General features: G+C 46.0%; 1 protein-coding gene across 6 annotated transcripts in view; it reads right to left on the bottom strand.

The window, feature by feature from the left end:
• Positions 1–2,972, bottom strand: part of ADAM23 (ADAM metallopeptidase domain 23) — a 151,839-nt gene extending 148,867 nt beyond the window's left edge. For 5 of the 6 annotated variants that reach the window (XM_070242154.1, XM_023622491.2, XM_023622492.2 and 2 more), the window contains exons 1-2: positions 1,888–2,765; positions 497–714 (exon numbers count right to left, since the gene is read on the bottom strand). In XM_070242154.1, the coding sequence (XP_070098255.1) occupies positions 497–714; positions 1,888–2,101 (432 nt within the window). In that variant the 5' untranslated portion in view covers positions 2,102–2,765. Of the gene's footprint in view, positions 1–496; positions 715–1,887 lie in introns of all 6 variants that reach the window. The other variant, XM_070242155.1, reaches the window with a different exon arrangement.
• Between the last annotated feature and the right edge of the window lie 12,424 nt (positions 2,973–15,396).

Raw genomic sequence — 15,396 nt, 5'->3', positions numbered from 1 at the left:
TCGATAAATTAAAGAAAGAAAGAAGTTATTTAAATTTAAACACAATTTCTAAGTGAAAGACCGATGGGGAATCTGCAGCCAAGCCTCTTCCAGCAATCTTCAGTGTGCAGATGGAAGCAGGTTCCATCATGGGAGGCCAGCCGCTGCACCCTTACATAAAGCCTCACAGAAACAAGTGAGGACCACAAACTATTCACTTAACTACTGTTCAGTGTCCAATGCACCTGAAAGATACATGGACCACATTTCAGCTGCTCAACTTAGAAGGTCGTAAGAAAATTCCAATTCCAGGTTAGAGTCAGAGAAGAGAAACAAACAGCATTCCTCTCCTGGTAGATCCCAGGTTAATTCCCTCCAGTTTTCCCCCCATAATAACACTAATTGATTTCCTAATAAAATGCTGCAGTAAAATTTGTGAAATCAGATTCTGGCAGAAAATCAAATCAAAGGAAGACACCTCATGGCAGCCACTTTTGCCTGCCCCGCCCCTGCCTACCTTGTTGTGTTTTTGCTGGTGTCTTGCCTTTGTGTCAAGAACATGGTAGGGGCTTTCCGAGTCTTGGTTGACATAATACACGAGTCTGGACGGCAGCGTGATCTCTTTCTGCAGCCCACCGCTGGGACTGATGTGTCTGCTGCTGTTCTCTTGCGATGTGTTCTCTTCATCTGCCAGGACTCCCAAATCTTTTTCTGCAGTTTCATTCCAATGCGGAGCTGGGGGGGGGGAGGTGGAGGGGTGGCATAAACATACACAAAGACGCACATATATGCCCTATAAATACATAAAGTACGAAAATGAATTTTTCCATTAATGGTCAAAGTTTCCTAATTGTAAGCAGGCAGGAAGCAGAGACACGGTACAGCAAGTTATTGCAATAATGAAACAGCCTGGATAGGTTAACAGCCCAGAAGGCTCATGCAAAAATCAAAATGTAGTCCATTTTGATTCATGTTTTATATGTACATGTCTAACTAGTCTCAGATCTGCACTTCTAAGAACGGGGAGGGTGGGGCACAATGGACTTGAAGGAAGAGTCGTTAGGCGAAGACGCTCACGGGTCTGCCCCTCACCTCCACCCCTTCTCCGGTCTGCAGAAGCTCAGTGGGACTCTGACCGGGAGCACCCCATCCTCGAGCTAAGACCGCTCCTAAGACAGCTGGAGCGCTCCATTCACGGGCGCGGAATGCTAATTGATGCATCTAACAAAATGGACAAATTCCCTTTCCTTTTAACTTTGAGATGAGCAAAAATGCTTTGCCATGGAGGGGTACAGATGCTGGCAGCTTTCCAACTCCTTTTGATTTTTCCTGCCGAGCCAGCTTTCCGCCTTCACCGATTTCCAATCATCAATGTACTGAACATTATAGGAACTGTTCATTATAATGACCAGCGCTTTGAAAAATACAAACCAAAGGTTTATATCCCCTAAGTTTCCCTCCCCCATCTTAACTCCAACAGCAGTGAAGAAGCCAGGAAGCAGTCTGGGGAGACAACACATTACCACAGTTATCAGCACATCCCCTCGCGTTCCTATGCAGGCTCCACCACCCAGGAGGCACCCTGCTCCCTCGCCGCATTTCCCGTCCACCGGCTTCCCCACAGCCAAGTTGCCCCGGGATCGCTAAGGGATCCCGCATCCACTAAACGCCTTCCGGCGGAACCGACAGTAACTGGAATGGGTTTTTAGTGAATGCAACAGAAACAGACTTCAAAAAGTGACCTGGAATGAACGGGTATGTGGGAACGACTGAGGCGGAGGGGCGGCAGGGAGGCGCGGACAGGCCGGGCCCGGGACGCGTCAGGAGCGCACGGACCCGCGCGCCCTTCGCTTTCCTCTGCAGGGGCCCGCGCGCGAGGCCAGGCAAAGGCCCCGGGGCCATACCCACCGCTGGGCGCAGCAGCCCCCCAGGCGCGGGGCCGGGACGAGGCGGCGAGCGGAGGCAGCAGGACAAGGACGAGGAGCAGGCGGCAGGGCGGCGCGCGGGCCAGGGCGCGAGCAGGCGCCGGGCCGGCGGGGCCGCCGCGGGGGCCGCTGGAGGCTCGGGAAAGGCTGCAGCCCGCCAGGGGCGGCCGCCGGGAGCTGCTGCCGGGTGGCTTCATGGCTCATAGCTCCTGGGCGCCGCTCGGTGTGGCCGGCGAGGGCGCCGGGCTGGGCTGCGGGAGGCTGCGGGCGGAGCCGGTCACGCCGGCTCGGCGCGCATGGTACCGCCGCGGGTAGCGTGTCGGGCTCTGGGCTCGGGGTTGGGCGGCGCCCCCTCCCCTGCTCGCCTACTCAGCCCCTCCTGGGGCTGCGGCCGCCGAAGAGTCCGGGGGTCCCAGCCGCTCCGCCAACTTGGAACCTCCTCGGATGCTCCTCCCTCCCTGCTGCGGGCGCGGCCGCTCCAGCGACTGCGGGGGCTGCTGCTGGGGCTGAGGATGCTGAGGCGGCGCGCGGGGACGCGCAGCGCGGGCGTGCGCCCCGCCCTCGAGAGCGCGCCCGAGCGCGACTTCGGGTCCTGATGCTGGTGCTGGTGCTGGTGCTGGTGCTGATGCTGGTGCTGTTGCCAGGCACGGACGCACTGCGCATGCTTCATTGTGGAGGGGGGGACACACAAAAAAAATCAGCAGAGTGATGCAGCAACCCAGGCAGCATCAGAGGTGACGGTGGCACCTCCAGAGGTGGGGGCGGGGGAGGGGGGAAGCTGGCAGTCAGGGATTAGCCAGAGGGAGAGAGAGCGGAGTGTGGGAGCTTCCAGGCCAGAGACAAGGATGATCTGGAGGAAACAGCAGCAGAGAAATGGACCTGCCTTTTCTACCACCTCGGACCTCACATACCCCCTCCTATTCCAACCTCCTCCTTCTCGGGAAAAACCAAAGCCAAGCATTTCCGTCTTCATCCTGTATTTATTTCCTTCCTGCAAATAAATCTAAAGGATTGCAGCCGGGGAGGTAAAAATAGCGCTGCTCCTCATTCAGCTCGCCGGCAGCGGGTGGAACCGCGGCTGGGAAGCACGTTCGTTCGCGCGTCGCAGGAGCCAGACCTCCTGCGCAGGAGTCCCCGGCGCTGGGCGCGCCGCCCGGCCCTGTCCCCACGCCTGGGCCTAGGGGCTTTGCGGACAGCCGACGAGGCCGGAAGATGCTTGCTCAAAAGTCCAGAAAGTGTGACTTGGGAATATTCGGGAAAGGTCTAGAAATTCTGGCAAGGAAGAAATACGGAGATTGGAAACCGAGTGTGTGGCAGCTATCTTGGGAAATCCATCGCTTGTCAACCACGTGGGTGGGCATGCTTTGGGAAGGACACATTTCACATTTTGAGATCCAGTCCTGACTTTTGCAGAAAAAGGGAAATTTTTCTCTCTTGCTGTAAAAAATGTAAATCCAGGGTCCCTGACGAGGTGGGGTAGCAGCCACTAAATCTGATGGTTTCAAATTAGGGCCTGTGGCATAGTTCTGCCCCCAAACTCCCATAATGCAAGCCTTCGTTTATTCAGCCTCCCGATGACAGTGTGAGTAATAACAACGTTGTCTTCCTCCATCATTTGTATTTAAAATGGAGATAATAACATCTACTTTGTGGAGATCAAGAATTCTACCCTCAAAAGAAAGAATGTGGGCATACAGCACCAGAGCAATGACAGAACGCAGTGCTGCTGGCCATCTTCTCTACCCGCACGTGACAAAGAAGAAAGAGGGAGAGAGGGAAAGACAGACACACACACAGACCAGAGATCACAGGGCTGTCAGGGGTTAAACACTAAAATTAGCTCTTCCTCTCTCTATCAGAACTAGAATATTAATTATTGTCACACACCTGTTCATGTAAACTTGTAATTGATGCCACCTTCCCCCAGTGAGGGTGGGAACAGTTTTCCTTTTGGCTCAATCTTGTGTCCCTAGATCCTAGCATGGTGTCTGCGGCACAAAGTTCTCAGAAAATATGTCATGAATGAATAAACGAGTGGGTGGCTCACATAGGAGGAGTCACACGGGGCAGGCTGGTGAACCGCCCGCCTCCCTGCGGTTCCTGCTAGCAGGTCAGTGCTCTCAGGGGCGTCTCCCTCTAGATAAGTATGTCCTGGCTAGGTTTTCCCAAGTTTTATTTGATATAATAGTATCTTGAAAGGGGGCTTGGAGAAAAAGGAGTTGTACAAGGAATGAGAAGGGAGAGGGAAATGAAAGAGGAAAGATGCTCGGACACAAAGTTATTTGAACGGCATCTCTTGCAACTGAGTGGCAACCTCTCAAAGCCAGTCCCAGAAAATAAAGCTGTGAGTCAACGCAGACCAACTGCACACCCGCCAGTCACAAGCCACCATTCCAGGCACGCGGGGAACAGAATGACAACTCCATTCAGCTTCCAATAAGGAGTAGGAGTGTTTACAAAGCAGGATGTTGTCTTTTGCACTATAATCAAAAGACTGCATTTATTTACAGAACTTTCATGTTTACAGACATGGCTGGAGGCAAGATAATGTATCAGTTAAGGAGACAGTGAGTCAGAGAAGAAGTAAATCATCAGAAAACGTTACCGGAAGTTTGGTCCCTAAACCGTATATTTAAGGGAAGGTTAGAAACGGAATCAAATTTTCTGTAAGTGGTTAATTTGTCAGAGTTAGTAATATTCTCATCAGGCAGTTTGGAAGTTTGTTTGTAATAGAGTTTAGTTCTAATTATTTTCCTCTGTGGTCTTGTAATATTGAATAAGTGTGTCAGTCAGCAGCTCTTGCTTTGCTCTGTACTCGTGTCTGTGCCTATCTTCTTTCCTCTGTCAAAGAAACACTGAGAGCTAGGCTGTGTGTTGGTCATCCCTGAGGGTCATGCCCAGAGCCCAGCAGAGTACAGTTGGCCCTCCGTCTCCATGGGTTCCACATCCTCAGATTCAACCAACCGCAGATCGAAAGGCCTATGATGGCTGTGTCTGTACTGAACGTGTGCAGACTTTTTACCTTGTCATTATTCCCTAAGCAATACAGTATAACAGCTATTTACACAGCATTTACACTGTAGTGGGTACTATAAGTCATCAGAGATGATTTAAAGGACAAGAGGACGTGCGTAGGTTAGATGAAAATACTACACCATTTCATTTGAGGGACTTGAGCATCCGCAGATTGGGGTATTCTCGGGGGCCCTGGAACCAATTCCCTGAGATACCGCGGGACGACTGTACCTGAAATGGAGTTGGCATTTGATAAATGGGTGCTGAGTAGAGGGGCCCTTGAGGGTAGGAGTCGGAGGGATTCAGCAAGCTGGACTGGGATGAAGACAGGAATGTGGCAGAAGTTTGAGTGATAGCTCTGGTAGATATGTGTGCCCGGTCCCAGGGCGTCGGGGACCATTGGAGTGGCCTGGTCTAAGTGGCAGACTTGGAAATCTGCTGTAGTCGTAAGCGAAGGCAAGAGGCCAGACGGTCCACAGGAGGGAAATCGCATGGAGCGATGTGGACAGAAAGAGAGCACAATAAAGAGCGTGTGCGAGCAGGGTCTGGATGGGGCAGCCATACTGCTCCCCACATGGTCCCGTTGGTCTGGTGAGGGAGGACACCAGAAGTCCCCTCTTTGCTACCATTGGTTGCAGGGGGCAGAACTGGACCCCCTTTGACGCCAGCAAGAAAACTGGGCCTGGACAGGAGCGAGTACAGGGGAGGGGTAGAAATACCAGATTTGGATGGCATCTGCCTCAACAGGCTGATTCTGGAGGAGAAGGCAGAAAAAGGGATCTCAGAGGAGGGGCCTTGGAGGGTGAAAGCAGGAACGGAGATCAGTATAGCCAAGCAGATGCACAAGGGCCATGGGGATGGCACCACCACGTGGCCAAGCGGCCAAGGTCAAAGAGGGTGTGTGGTGAAGTGGTGGAGGGTGACAATGCTGAGGAGCAGCCCGGGGAGGGAGAGCCACAGACAGCCACACGAGGAACACAGGGCGCAGCTGTGTCCGCGGGCGGGCTGGGGCAGCTCGGCTAGAGTCGTTGCGGGGGGTTCCCATCTTTTTGCAATGGCTGTGAAGACCGCTTTTACTAGTGGAAATTAATACCTCCAAGGAAAGAAGTGTGACGAGAACAACAACTTCTGTTTTTCTAAGTTGCTGCCCAGGCATTTTACAGTATGACAGCCCTGCTCACACCGAGTCTGCACACTGAGATAAGGCTTGAGTTAGGCCTCCCACTCTAAGTCCTTGCTTTGCCTTTCTCAGGGCACCTTTTAAAATGACCACTTAGAGTTGAGCCCAAGAAAAGCCAGTGACATCCGCCTGAACCACCTCCTAAGTAACAGGCGCTTGATCCCCTCCTCACCATCTCCTGCTGGCTCGTGACCTGGGATGGAGGACCGCCCTTCCTCCATCATTGTTTTGGGGTCTGTAAATAAGAAACCCTGCAACTTTATTTCTTCCGTGTGGGAGTATTGAAACAACACCTTCAACTACAACAAGCCAGTGGGTTTCACCTCCTCAAGGTGGGAGCTCAGATGCCGGGGAGCTACCTGCTGACCCCGTGTGGGCAGCTTGTGCCCCTCATTCAGCAGATCACAATCTGCATGTTCTTAATTCCATACTCTGGCTTCTCAGCCCAAGAAGACAGCCTACCTCTTGGTGAAAGTAAAAAATAAGTGAGTTCTATTATGCTACTTTCCACATAGTTCTGGGGTCAGCAAACATTTTCTATAAAGGGCCAGATAGTAAATACTTTAGGCCTCATGTGCCATATGGTGTCTGACTCATATTCTATTTTTTTTTACGATCCTTTAAAAAATGTAAAAATCATGCAGCCTACAGACCCTAGTTTATCAACCTACCATTTTTAACTATATATAAATATACATAGTTATATATATGTACATATATATACATCTTAAGGTTAAAATTCTTCATCAACTGCATTATCTTCTATGCTTTTGAGCAGAAAAACGTGTGCAACAATATACGTGGCTCTAACTCCAAGAGCCGGCTCCTCATTGAGATTTAACTCTTTGCACAATCATTAAGAAGTTGCCTAAGTCTTAACAGATGTTCATCACTTGAAGGGATTCCTAAGACAAAAGAATTCCTCTGTTTAAAGATAATTCCAAGACTTAGACAATGGAGGGAAATGTCAGAAAAAATACACATACTGAAAAGATTCCAGACTTTTGTTTCGCCAAGATGTATTTTCTGGTGAGCAGGGAGATGCTGACTCGATGCTGCAGCCATGCCAGGCCAGACGAGGGAGCAGCACAGGCGGGGACAGCCCTTCCTGGAGCCTGTCATCACCTGTGATCCGCCTGTGCCCCTCACACTCGATCCCGAGGAGCGGCCGTGAGGCCACGAGTGCATCCTACAGACACGGGGCCGCACCTGATGGTTCAGGTGAGCTTCGAGGTAATGACAGGTAAGCCTGCAAGGCTGTGCTAAACACACCTCCGCTCGTTCTGAAGCGTAGACCACAGCGGGCCAATTTCAGAAGTCAAGGTGTGGCTTATCCCAACACCACTGGGAAAAGAAAAAGCACTTATTACCGAAACTGCAGCGGTCACAGACGCGTCTCATGGAATATCTGAACAGGCAAAAATGTATCAAAGTGTCAAAGCGTAAAAATGTCTGAAGAAAGATAACCATTGGAGAAACCTACAATTAAGTTCTTAAAAGATATTGTGTTAAATGAAGGTTAACTAGGAATTTCTGACAGGATAAGACAAATTTGTTTTTTCCCACTACGCAAACATGAGGCTCGTTCGTCCCACAGTTTGGTGCATTTACAAGCTGTCATACGAGGGGATAAACAAGCACGTCATGATGATGTGTGGTGACGACACATGCTATGCAAAACTTGGAAGAACTGTGTTTATTCAGAATAATCACTGAGTCAACACGTAGTTATTAAGCCCACACTGGGTCACAGAGCAGCACCGGGAGTTTCTGCAGAAGTAAGTTGCCACTAACTAATTGAGGAACCTCAGCTACTTTTAGAGGCAGAAGCAAATTTTATCTGAAAAGACGAGAACCCCAGTAACAAAACTAATATACCGTTTGCACAGAAACAAAAGCTCAGCCCTTTAATAATGTCTGCTTTAATAATTACCATGCATTCACACATCGCAAGCACTTTCATCTCTTTCCTTGGTTTGCTCCTCAGTTCTCTGATCCCGGGAGGGCAGGTATTACCCTTCCAAGGAGCTCTGTCTCGGACGGAAGGATGCTGGGCTCACGGGCTTCTGCAGGGACCTGCACTCTGGCTGCACATGCAGGTCACTGGACCGATTTCACGACCTGTCGCTGTCTGAGTATTCAGCATCTTCCAGAATGGGGTCCAACGTTAGTGTTTAAAAATACTCCCAGATTGACTGACTGTGCAGCCAGGGTGGAGGCAGATCCCACAAAGGGATCGCCCAGGATCACACAGCTGCTCGACAGCAGAACCGGAACCCTGCACTCAGTCCCAGCCTGTTCCCGAGGTCTTCTTCCCTGTCTCTACTCCTGCAGCAAGGTAACCTTGAACAGGTAAAGACTGAAAACTCATTTAGTATAATTGCTGCAGGATCCAAGAAAATGAGAATTAGAGAATGTTTGACCCACAAGTTACCTTTGAGATCACCCAGTTCAAACCCATTATTGGACAGTTGTAGGGAAAGAGTGTAAGCTTGTTGCCCAAGGTCACACCTACCTGTGGCCGAGCTGGGCTGGATTCTGGGTTCCATTTTCTAGGCTTTCCAGTACTTTCCACTGTGCTTTGTAAATGGTTTGTTCAAAACAAAAAAAGTGACTTGCAAAAATTCTCGTCAGCCTGTGGTGTAACTCATTTCCAGGCTCCCACACGACCTTGCTTGTAAAGAGAAGGAAGGACACGGCTGTGAGCTCACCAGTTCCTCTTAGGCCCAGAGCTGACAGCACAAAGCAGCCTCGTCCTGCATTACGGAGGAAAGTACCTGTGGCGAGGCCCCACGCACCTCCGGAGGGAATCCCCGCCAACAGATACCTCCTGTCCTACTGCTCTTGTCTTTGTGTCACTCAGATTTCTGAGGTACAGTTTCTCATCCAGTGAGTTGCTTGCAATAACCTCAGGATATCTTAAGAACTTAACAACTGCAGCTTCTTAAATCATGTTTTAGGTGGTCCCAAATTGAGTGGGAAACAGAAAAGAACACAGGAAATAATGAAAGTGAAATGCTAACAAGGAGGAGGAGGGGGAGGAGGAACTGTTTATGCAGCACCCACCATGTGCCGGATACTGTGTTAAGCACCTTATCTGGACGCCCTCATTTACTCCTCGTGCACTTCCGTGAAGGAGCTCTGATTACGACTCCCATCCTGACTGACGAGGGACTGAGCCTTCGAGAAGTTAAACAACCTGTCTAAGGTCACATGACTGCAAAGAAGCAGGGCTGGCCGGGGCCATGTTTGCCTGACTCCACAGCGTAAACTCCCAACCACACCACAATGACTCACACACACCATCTATCAACTAATAATAACATTCACCCAAAGATGACTATAACTCAATCCTCTACCCAGTCCACATGTCTCCAGCAATGTACTTTGTTTAAACCAGAGCTGACAAACACTGCTGCCATGGAGTCTCTCTGACCACTACCCCAAACGAAACACCTGACCAGTCTCTTCAGATGACCTGGAATATTTTGAAATCATGGCACTCGGCTATAAATGCAATTTTAAATTTTATTTTTGTCCGTTTAAAGCCACTGACACATTGACTCATACACAAAACTGTTCTGCATTACATTCCTAACTTTACATTAGAGATTTTTGAATACAGCCATTCTGTACATTATTTGTGCAATTCCTAAAGAAAATTATGGACCAGACACTTGTTTCTTACATTGAAGTAGCACTCCACAAGAGAAGGCCAAGATTCTCACTTACCAGAGGATTTTATTTTTTCTAAGTTTTAAATTAACCCATATAGCTTCTCACTAAATTTAGTTTAATTATAATCAGCAACATTTGTTAATCTCACTCCTATCAAATAAAAATATTTGTTTTTTCCAACATATTAGCATGTTCAGATTTCTAAAGACATAACTAGGAAAGCTTAAACCCTGATCAGCAGTCATTACGTATTTTCATCCTGTTGTTGTTCTAAGGCAAAAAGAACGGCTAACATTTATATAGCTCCTTGGATCAGATAACAAGTTTTGCACACCTTTTGTCATTTACTATATTGCAGCTCATAAGTTAAAGCTGGCCTGGCTGTATTATTTCTGTTAGATTGCCGTGGAATTAGACCATTCATGTCATGGACATAGACAGGGGTCAGAGATAGGAAACAAATGATGGAGACACACAATCTCTTCTCTAGAAGGAAAAGACAAACACTAGACTCTGCAGAGTCCAGGTCTAAGACTCTTTATTTGCGATTCTGATAAACTATCTGAGGGATAGATTGCATGCTGAAACGCCCTGCGTTACAGAAAACAAATTCCTCCACATAACGAAATGTTTGGGTGAACTGAGAAAAACTGTAAACAAATTTTCGGAGGCTGTGTGACATGGCCAAAAAACTAATGAGAGAATTCCAAGGTCAACAAGGAAGTTTTGGAAAGAAGTAATCTAAACTATTTATATATCTCAATAGCTATACATCTCACCTTCGAATATCGCTGCACACGGAGGTTATTATCCAAATTACAGCTGGTGAGACACACACACACGCACAAACGCACTCCTTCAACACCAAAATGGGAAACAGACTGCGGAGTTGACTGTCTCTTGAATGAAACAACATCTAAAAAGGCCAACAAAACAACATTGATAACCAAATAGAAAATATGATCAAAATTATAGCAAACCATGATGTATGAGCCCTATGAAGAAATTAGACGTGATGCAGAAAAAAGCATCGTAAAAGACCAGGCTGTTACCAGATGAGAACGACCTAAAAAGATAAGAACTGTTATCACCTGGCAAGATAAAGAATGAGAGAGGATATTTTCAAACACTTTAAAACCATGAAGAGTTTAGATAAGGTGAACATAACCATCCAAGTCCTAAAATACTTTAATGAAGGGGTAGCGCCTGAAATTTGAGGGAGAAATTTTGGACAAATAACAAGTAGTACCACACACGGCATTAAATTAATTTGTAGTGAATGCTGCTTGGGGGGCTTTGTCTGCTCAGAGATCTCCCCACTTCTGGAAACATTCTGAGAAGTCGGTCCCATGACTACATCTATACTTCGTGGTCTTGCTGTCCTCATTCCTCCTCAAATCCAGCCATAGCGTGTTCATTTCGAATCAGGAACCTGACCCGAGATGGACCACTCGCAGCGCCTCACCTTCCAGGCGCACTTGCTTGGCTCAGTGTGGCAATCAAGTCCTTACTTGAGACTTTTTTAAAAATAAGACAATTTTTTTTAGAGCAGTTTAAAGTTCACAGCAAAATTGAAGGAAAGGTGCAGAAATTTTCCTTATCCCCCCCAAATATGCATAGCCTCTCCCATTATCAACATCCTCCCCCCGAAAAGTGGTACATTTGTTACAACTGGTGAACCTGCATTGACACATAATTGCCCAAAGCCCATAGTTTACATGATGATCACTCTTGGTGGTGCACATTCTACGGGTTGAACAAATGTGTAATGACATAGGTCCCTCATTATGGTATCATACAGAGCATTTTCACTGCCCTAAAAGTCCTCTGTGCTCCACCTAGTCACCACTCCTTCCCCCGACTCTTGGCAACCACTGAACTTTTTACTATCTCCATAGTTTTGCCTTTACCAGCATGTCATATAGTTGGAGTCATATAGCGTGCAGCCTTCTCAGATTGGATTCTTTTACTTAGTAGTATGCATTTTATGGTTCCTCCTAGTTTTTCATGGCTTGATAGTTCATTTCTTTTTAGCAGTGTATAATATTCCACTGTCTGGAAGTACCACACTTTATTTTATCCATTCACTTACTGAAGGACATCTTGGTGGCTTCCAAGTTTTTCCAGTTATGAATAAAGCTCTATAAACTTCTGTGTGCAGGTGTTTGTGTGAACATAAGTCTTTAACTCCTTTAGGTAAATACCAAGAGCATGATTGCTGGATCGTATGGTAAGAGTATGTTTAGTTTTGTAAGAAATTGCCAAACTGTCTTCCAAAGTGACTGCACCATTTTGCATTCCCACCAGCATGATATGACAGTTCCTGCTGCTCCACGTCCTCGCCAGCATTTGGTGCTGTTAGTATTCCGGATTTTGGCCATTCTCATAGGTGTGTAGTGGGATCTCATTGTTTGAATTTGCATTTCCCTGGTGACATATGCGGTAGGGCATCTTTTCATGTGCTCGTTGGCCGTCTGTGTGTTTTCTTTGGTGAGGTGTTTGTTCATGTCTTTGGCCCATTTTTAATTTGAGGGGTTTTTTTCCTTATTGTTAAGTTTTAAGAGGTTTTTTTTTTATATTTTAGATAATAGTCCTCTATCAGATGTGTCTTTTGCAAATATTTTCCCCCGTCTGTGGCTTCTCTTTTCATTCTCTTGACATTGTCTTTAGCACAGCATAAGTTTTTAATTTTAATGAACTCCTCCAGCTTATCAGTTATTTCTTTTATGTGTTGTACCTTTGTTGTTGTATCTGAAAAGTCATCACCATACCCACGCTCATCTAGGTTTTCTTCTATGTTATTTTCTAGGAATTTTATAATTTTGAATTTTACATTTAGTTCTGTGATCTATTTTGAGGTAATTTTTATGAAGAGTATAAGATTTTTTACATGTGTATGTCCAATTGTTCCACCACTATTTGTTGAAAAGATTATCTTTGCTCCATTGAATTGCGTTCGCTCCTTTGTCAAAGATCTGTTGGCCATATTTACGTGGGTCTCTTCCTGGGCTCTCTATTCTGTTGTATTGATCTATTTGTCTATTCTTTCATCAACACCACAGTGTCTTGATTACTGTAGCTTTATAGCAAGTCTTGAAGTTGAGTAGCATCAGTCCTCCAACTTGGTTCATCTCTTCAGTATTGTATTCGCTACTCTGGGTCTCTTGCCTCTCCATATAAACTTTGGAATAAGTTTCGTCAACATAGACAAAATAATCTTCTGGGATTTTCATTGGGATTGCATTGAATTTATAGATCAAGTCGGGAAAAACTGACATCTTGTCAACACTGAGTCTTCCTATCCATGAACAGGGAATATCTCTTCTATGATTTTGTTCATCAGAGTTTTGTAGTTTTCCTCATGTAGATCTTGTACATATTTTGTTATATTTATGCCTACGTATTTTATTTTTGGGGGGTGCTAATATAAATAATATTGTGTTTTGAATTTCAAATTCCACTTTTCATTGCTGGTATATAGAAAAGTGATTGACTTTTGAATATTAATGCCGAATCCTGCAACCTTACTGTAATTGCTTATTAGTTCCAACAGTTTTTTGTCAATGCTTTTGGATTTTCTACATAGATGATCATATCATCTGCAAAGAAAAACAGTTTTATTTCTTCCTTCCCAATTTGTATACCTTTTTTTCACTTTTCTTGTCTTATTGCATTTGCTAGAACTTCCAGTATAATGTTGAAAAAGAGTAGAGAGAGAGGACATCCTTGCCTTGTAGGCACTTTTCATGTTTTTTTTTAATTTAAAGATTGGCCCTGAGTTGACATCGTGCCAATCTTTTTTTTTCTTTCTTCTTTTTTCTTCTTCTCTCCAAAGCCCCCCAGTACATAGTTGTATATTCTAGATGTAGATCCTTCTGGTTCTACTATGTGGGATGCCGCCTCAGCATGGCTTGATGAGCAGTGCTGGGTCCACTCCCAGGATCCAAACTGGCAAAACCCTGGGCTGCTGAAGTGGAGCGTGCAAACTTAACCACTCAGACACAGGGCCAATCCCAGGACTTTTCTTAAATTGGGACCAAGAAGGGAGAATGAGTCCCTCTCTGGGTGTATGAAGCCCAGTGGCTTTGTTTCCCATTGTACAGAAGTTGAGAATGGTGCCATCTGCAGTGGGAAGCACTAACAGGATGCTAACCAGGGAGACCAGAAAACTTACCTTCCAAACCAAGAAACTTTTGAGAGTGAGAAGGATGCTGTTAATATTTAAGCCAAGAGAAGAGGCATGAACTGGGAATGTCTTGGGAAAACTCAGATGCATGGTCCCCCTAAGTCCTTACTAACAAACAGAGACTACAGTGAGAGGAACGGACCATGGCTAGTCTTCTTTATTTACTTATGTGTTCAGTATTTGAATACTGCAGAGGCTGGTTTTGAAAAAGAATGATCTTCACTTTAATTGTAGTACTAAGGTTGAGTAAGTGACTTTTGAATATTTCTGGTTGCTATAGGGAAACATTAAAAACAACAACAATAGCGACAAAATCGTGTAATCGGCATGGAGCTGAGCTGCCCAGAATGCCCCTTAAGAAAGGACTCATTGCCCCAGCTGCTGGGAGTAGTGTCAGCAGACAGCTCTCAGACGTCAGCCCTTTCGGGGACTGCTTCAGTGGCATGAAGTACCATTCCCAGGCGTGCCCTGGGTCCTATCGTTCTCTAGGTGATCCACATCCAGCCACGGGTGGAGGCGGGATAGAAAGGCCGGACGATTTTGATTCGTAGCAAATGAAAATGCAGGACACCCAGTTAAATTTGAATTTCAGAAAAACAATGAATAATTTTTTAGTATAAGTATGTCCCGTTCAAAGTTTGAACCTGAAATTCAAACCTGGCAGCTGTAATTTGTGCTAACGCAGTGGACCGCTGGTGCGCCATATTCACCCTGAATTCCCTGTGGGGGTGCAGGGCGGCTCCTAGCTCCGCTCGCCTCCTTTTGCCTCCCTCTTCCCCCACCCCTGACTCCTTCCGCGGGGCGTTAAGCCCCATGCCATCCCCTAAAAAACATCCCGTGTGGACAGCTCCCTCTGAGAGTCTGCTTCCCAGAGACCTCAACTCACAACAGAACGCGTCAACCTCTGTTTTGCCCAAATTTTGAAAAACGTAGATCATAAAAACAATACCCCAAAGGGTCTTCAAAGTCTAAAATGACAAGAAAATGATCACTAAGTAAATGTTTAACTGATGGTTAATTTTTTAATGATTTTAAAAATATTTATTTATTCGCTTAGAATAATATTAATAACCCATTACATGTTAAGACAAGTAGTATCTTTTTACGAAAATACCTATTTTCCAAAACAAAATAGTGTAGTGAGAAGAGTGGGTCTCTTTACATTTTACATTTTTGCAAGTTGCATTCGTCTGTTTCTTTAGAAAACGACTGGATTTTTAGATCTGCTTCTGCATTTAATTTGTTATTGTGGCTAAAATATATGGAAAAACTCAGTCTCACACAAATATGTATGAGGGTTTTTAATAATCTTTTCAGATAATTGTGGATTTTCATCTTTGATATTAAACTAAAACTATATGAGTGGTAGTTTCTTAAAAGTTAGTTGCAACATAGACCCTAAAACCCTATCTGAGTGTTATGTGCGCTGTTAC

This window comes from Equus caballus, chromosome 18 (genome assembly GCF_041296265.1).
Source record: "Equus caballus isolate H_3958 breed thoroughbred chromosome 18, TB-T2T, whole genome shotgun sequence".
Classification (NCBI taxonomy): Eukaryota; Metazoa; Chordata; class Mammalia; order Perissodactyla; family Equidae; genus Equus; species Equus caballus.
Note: the sequence above shows the minus strand (reverse complement) of the source record. Positions and strands in the feature narration are given on the sequence as shown.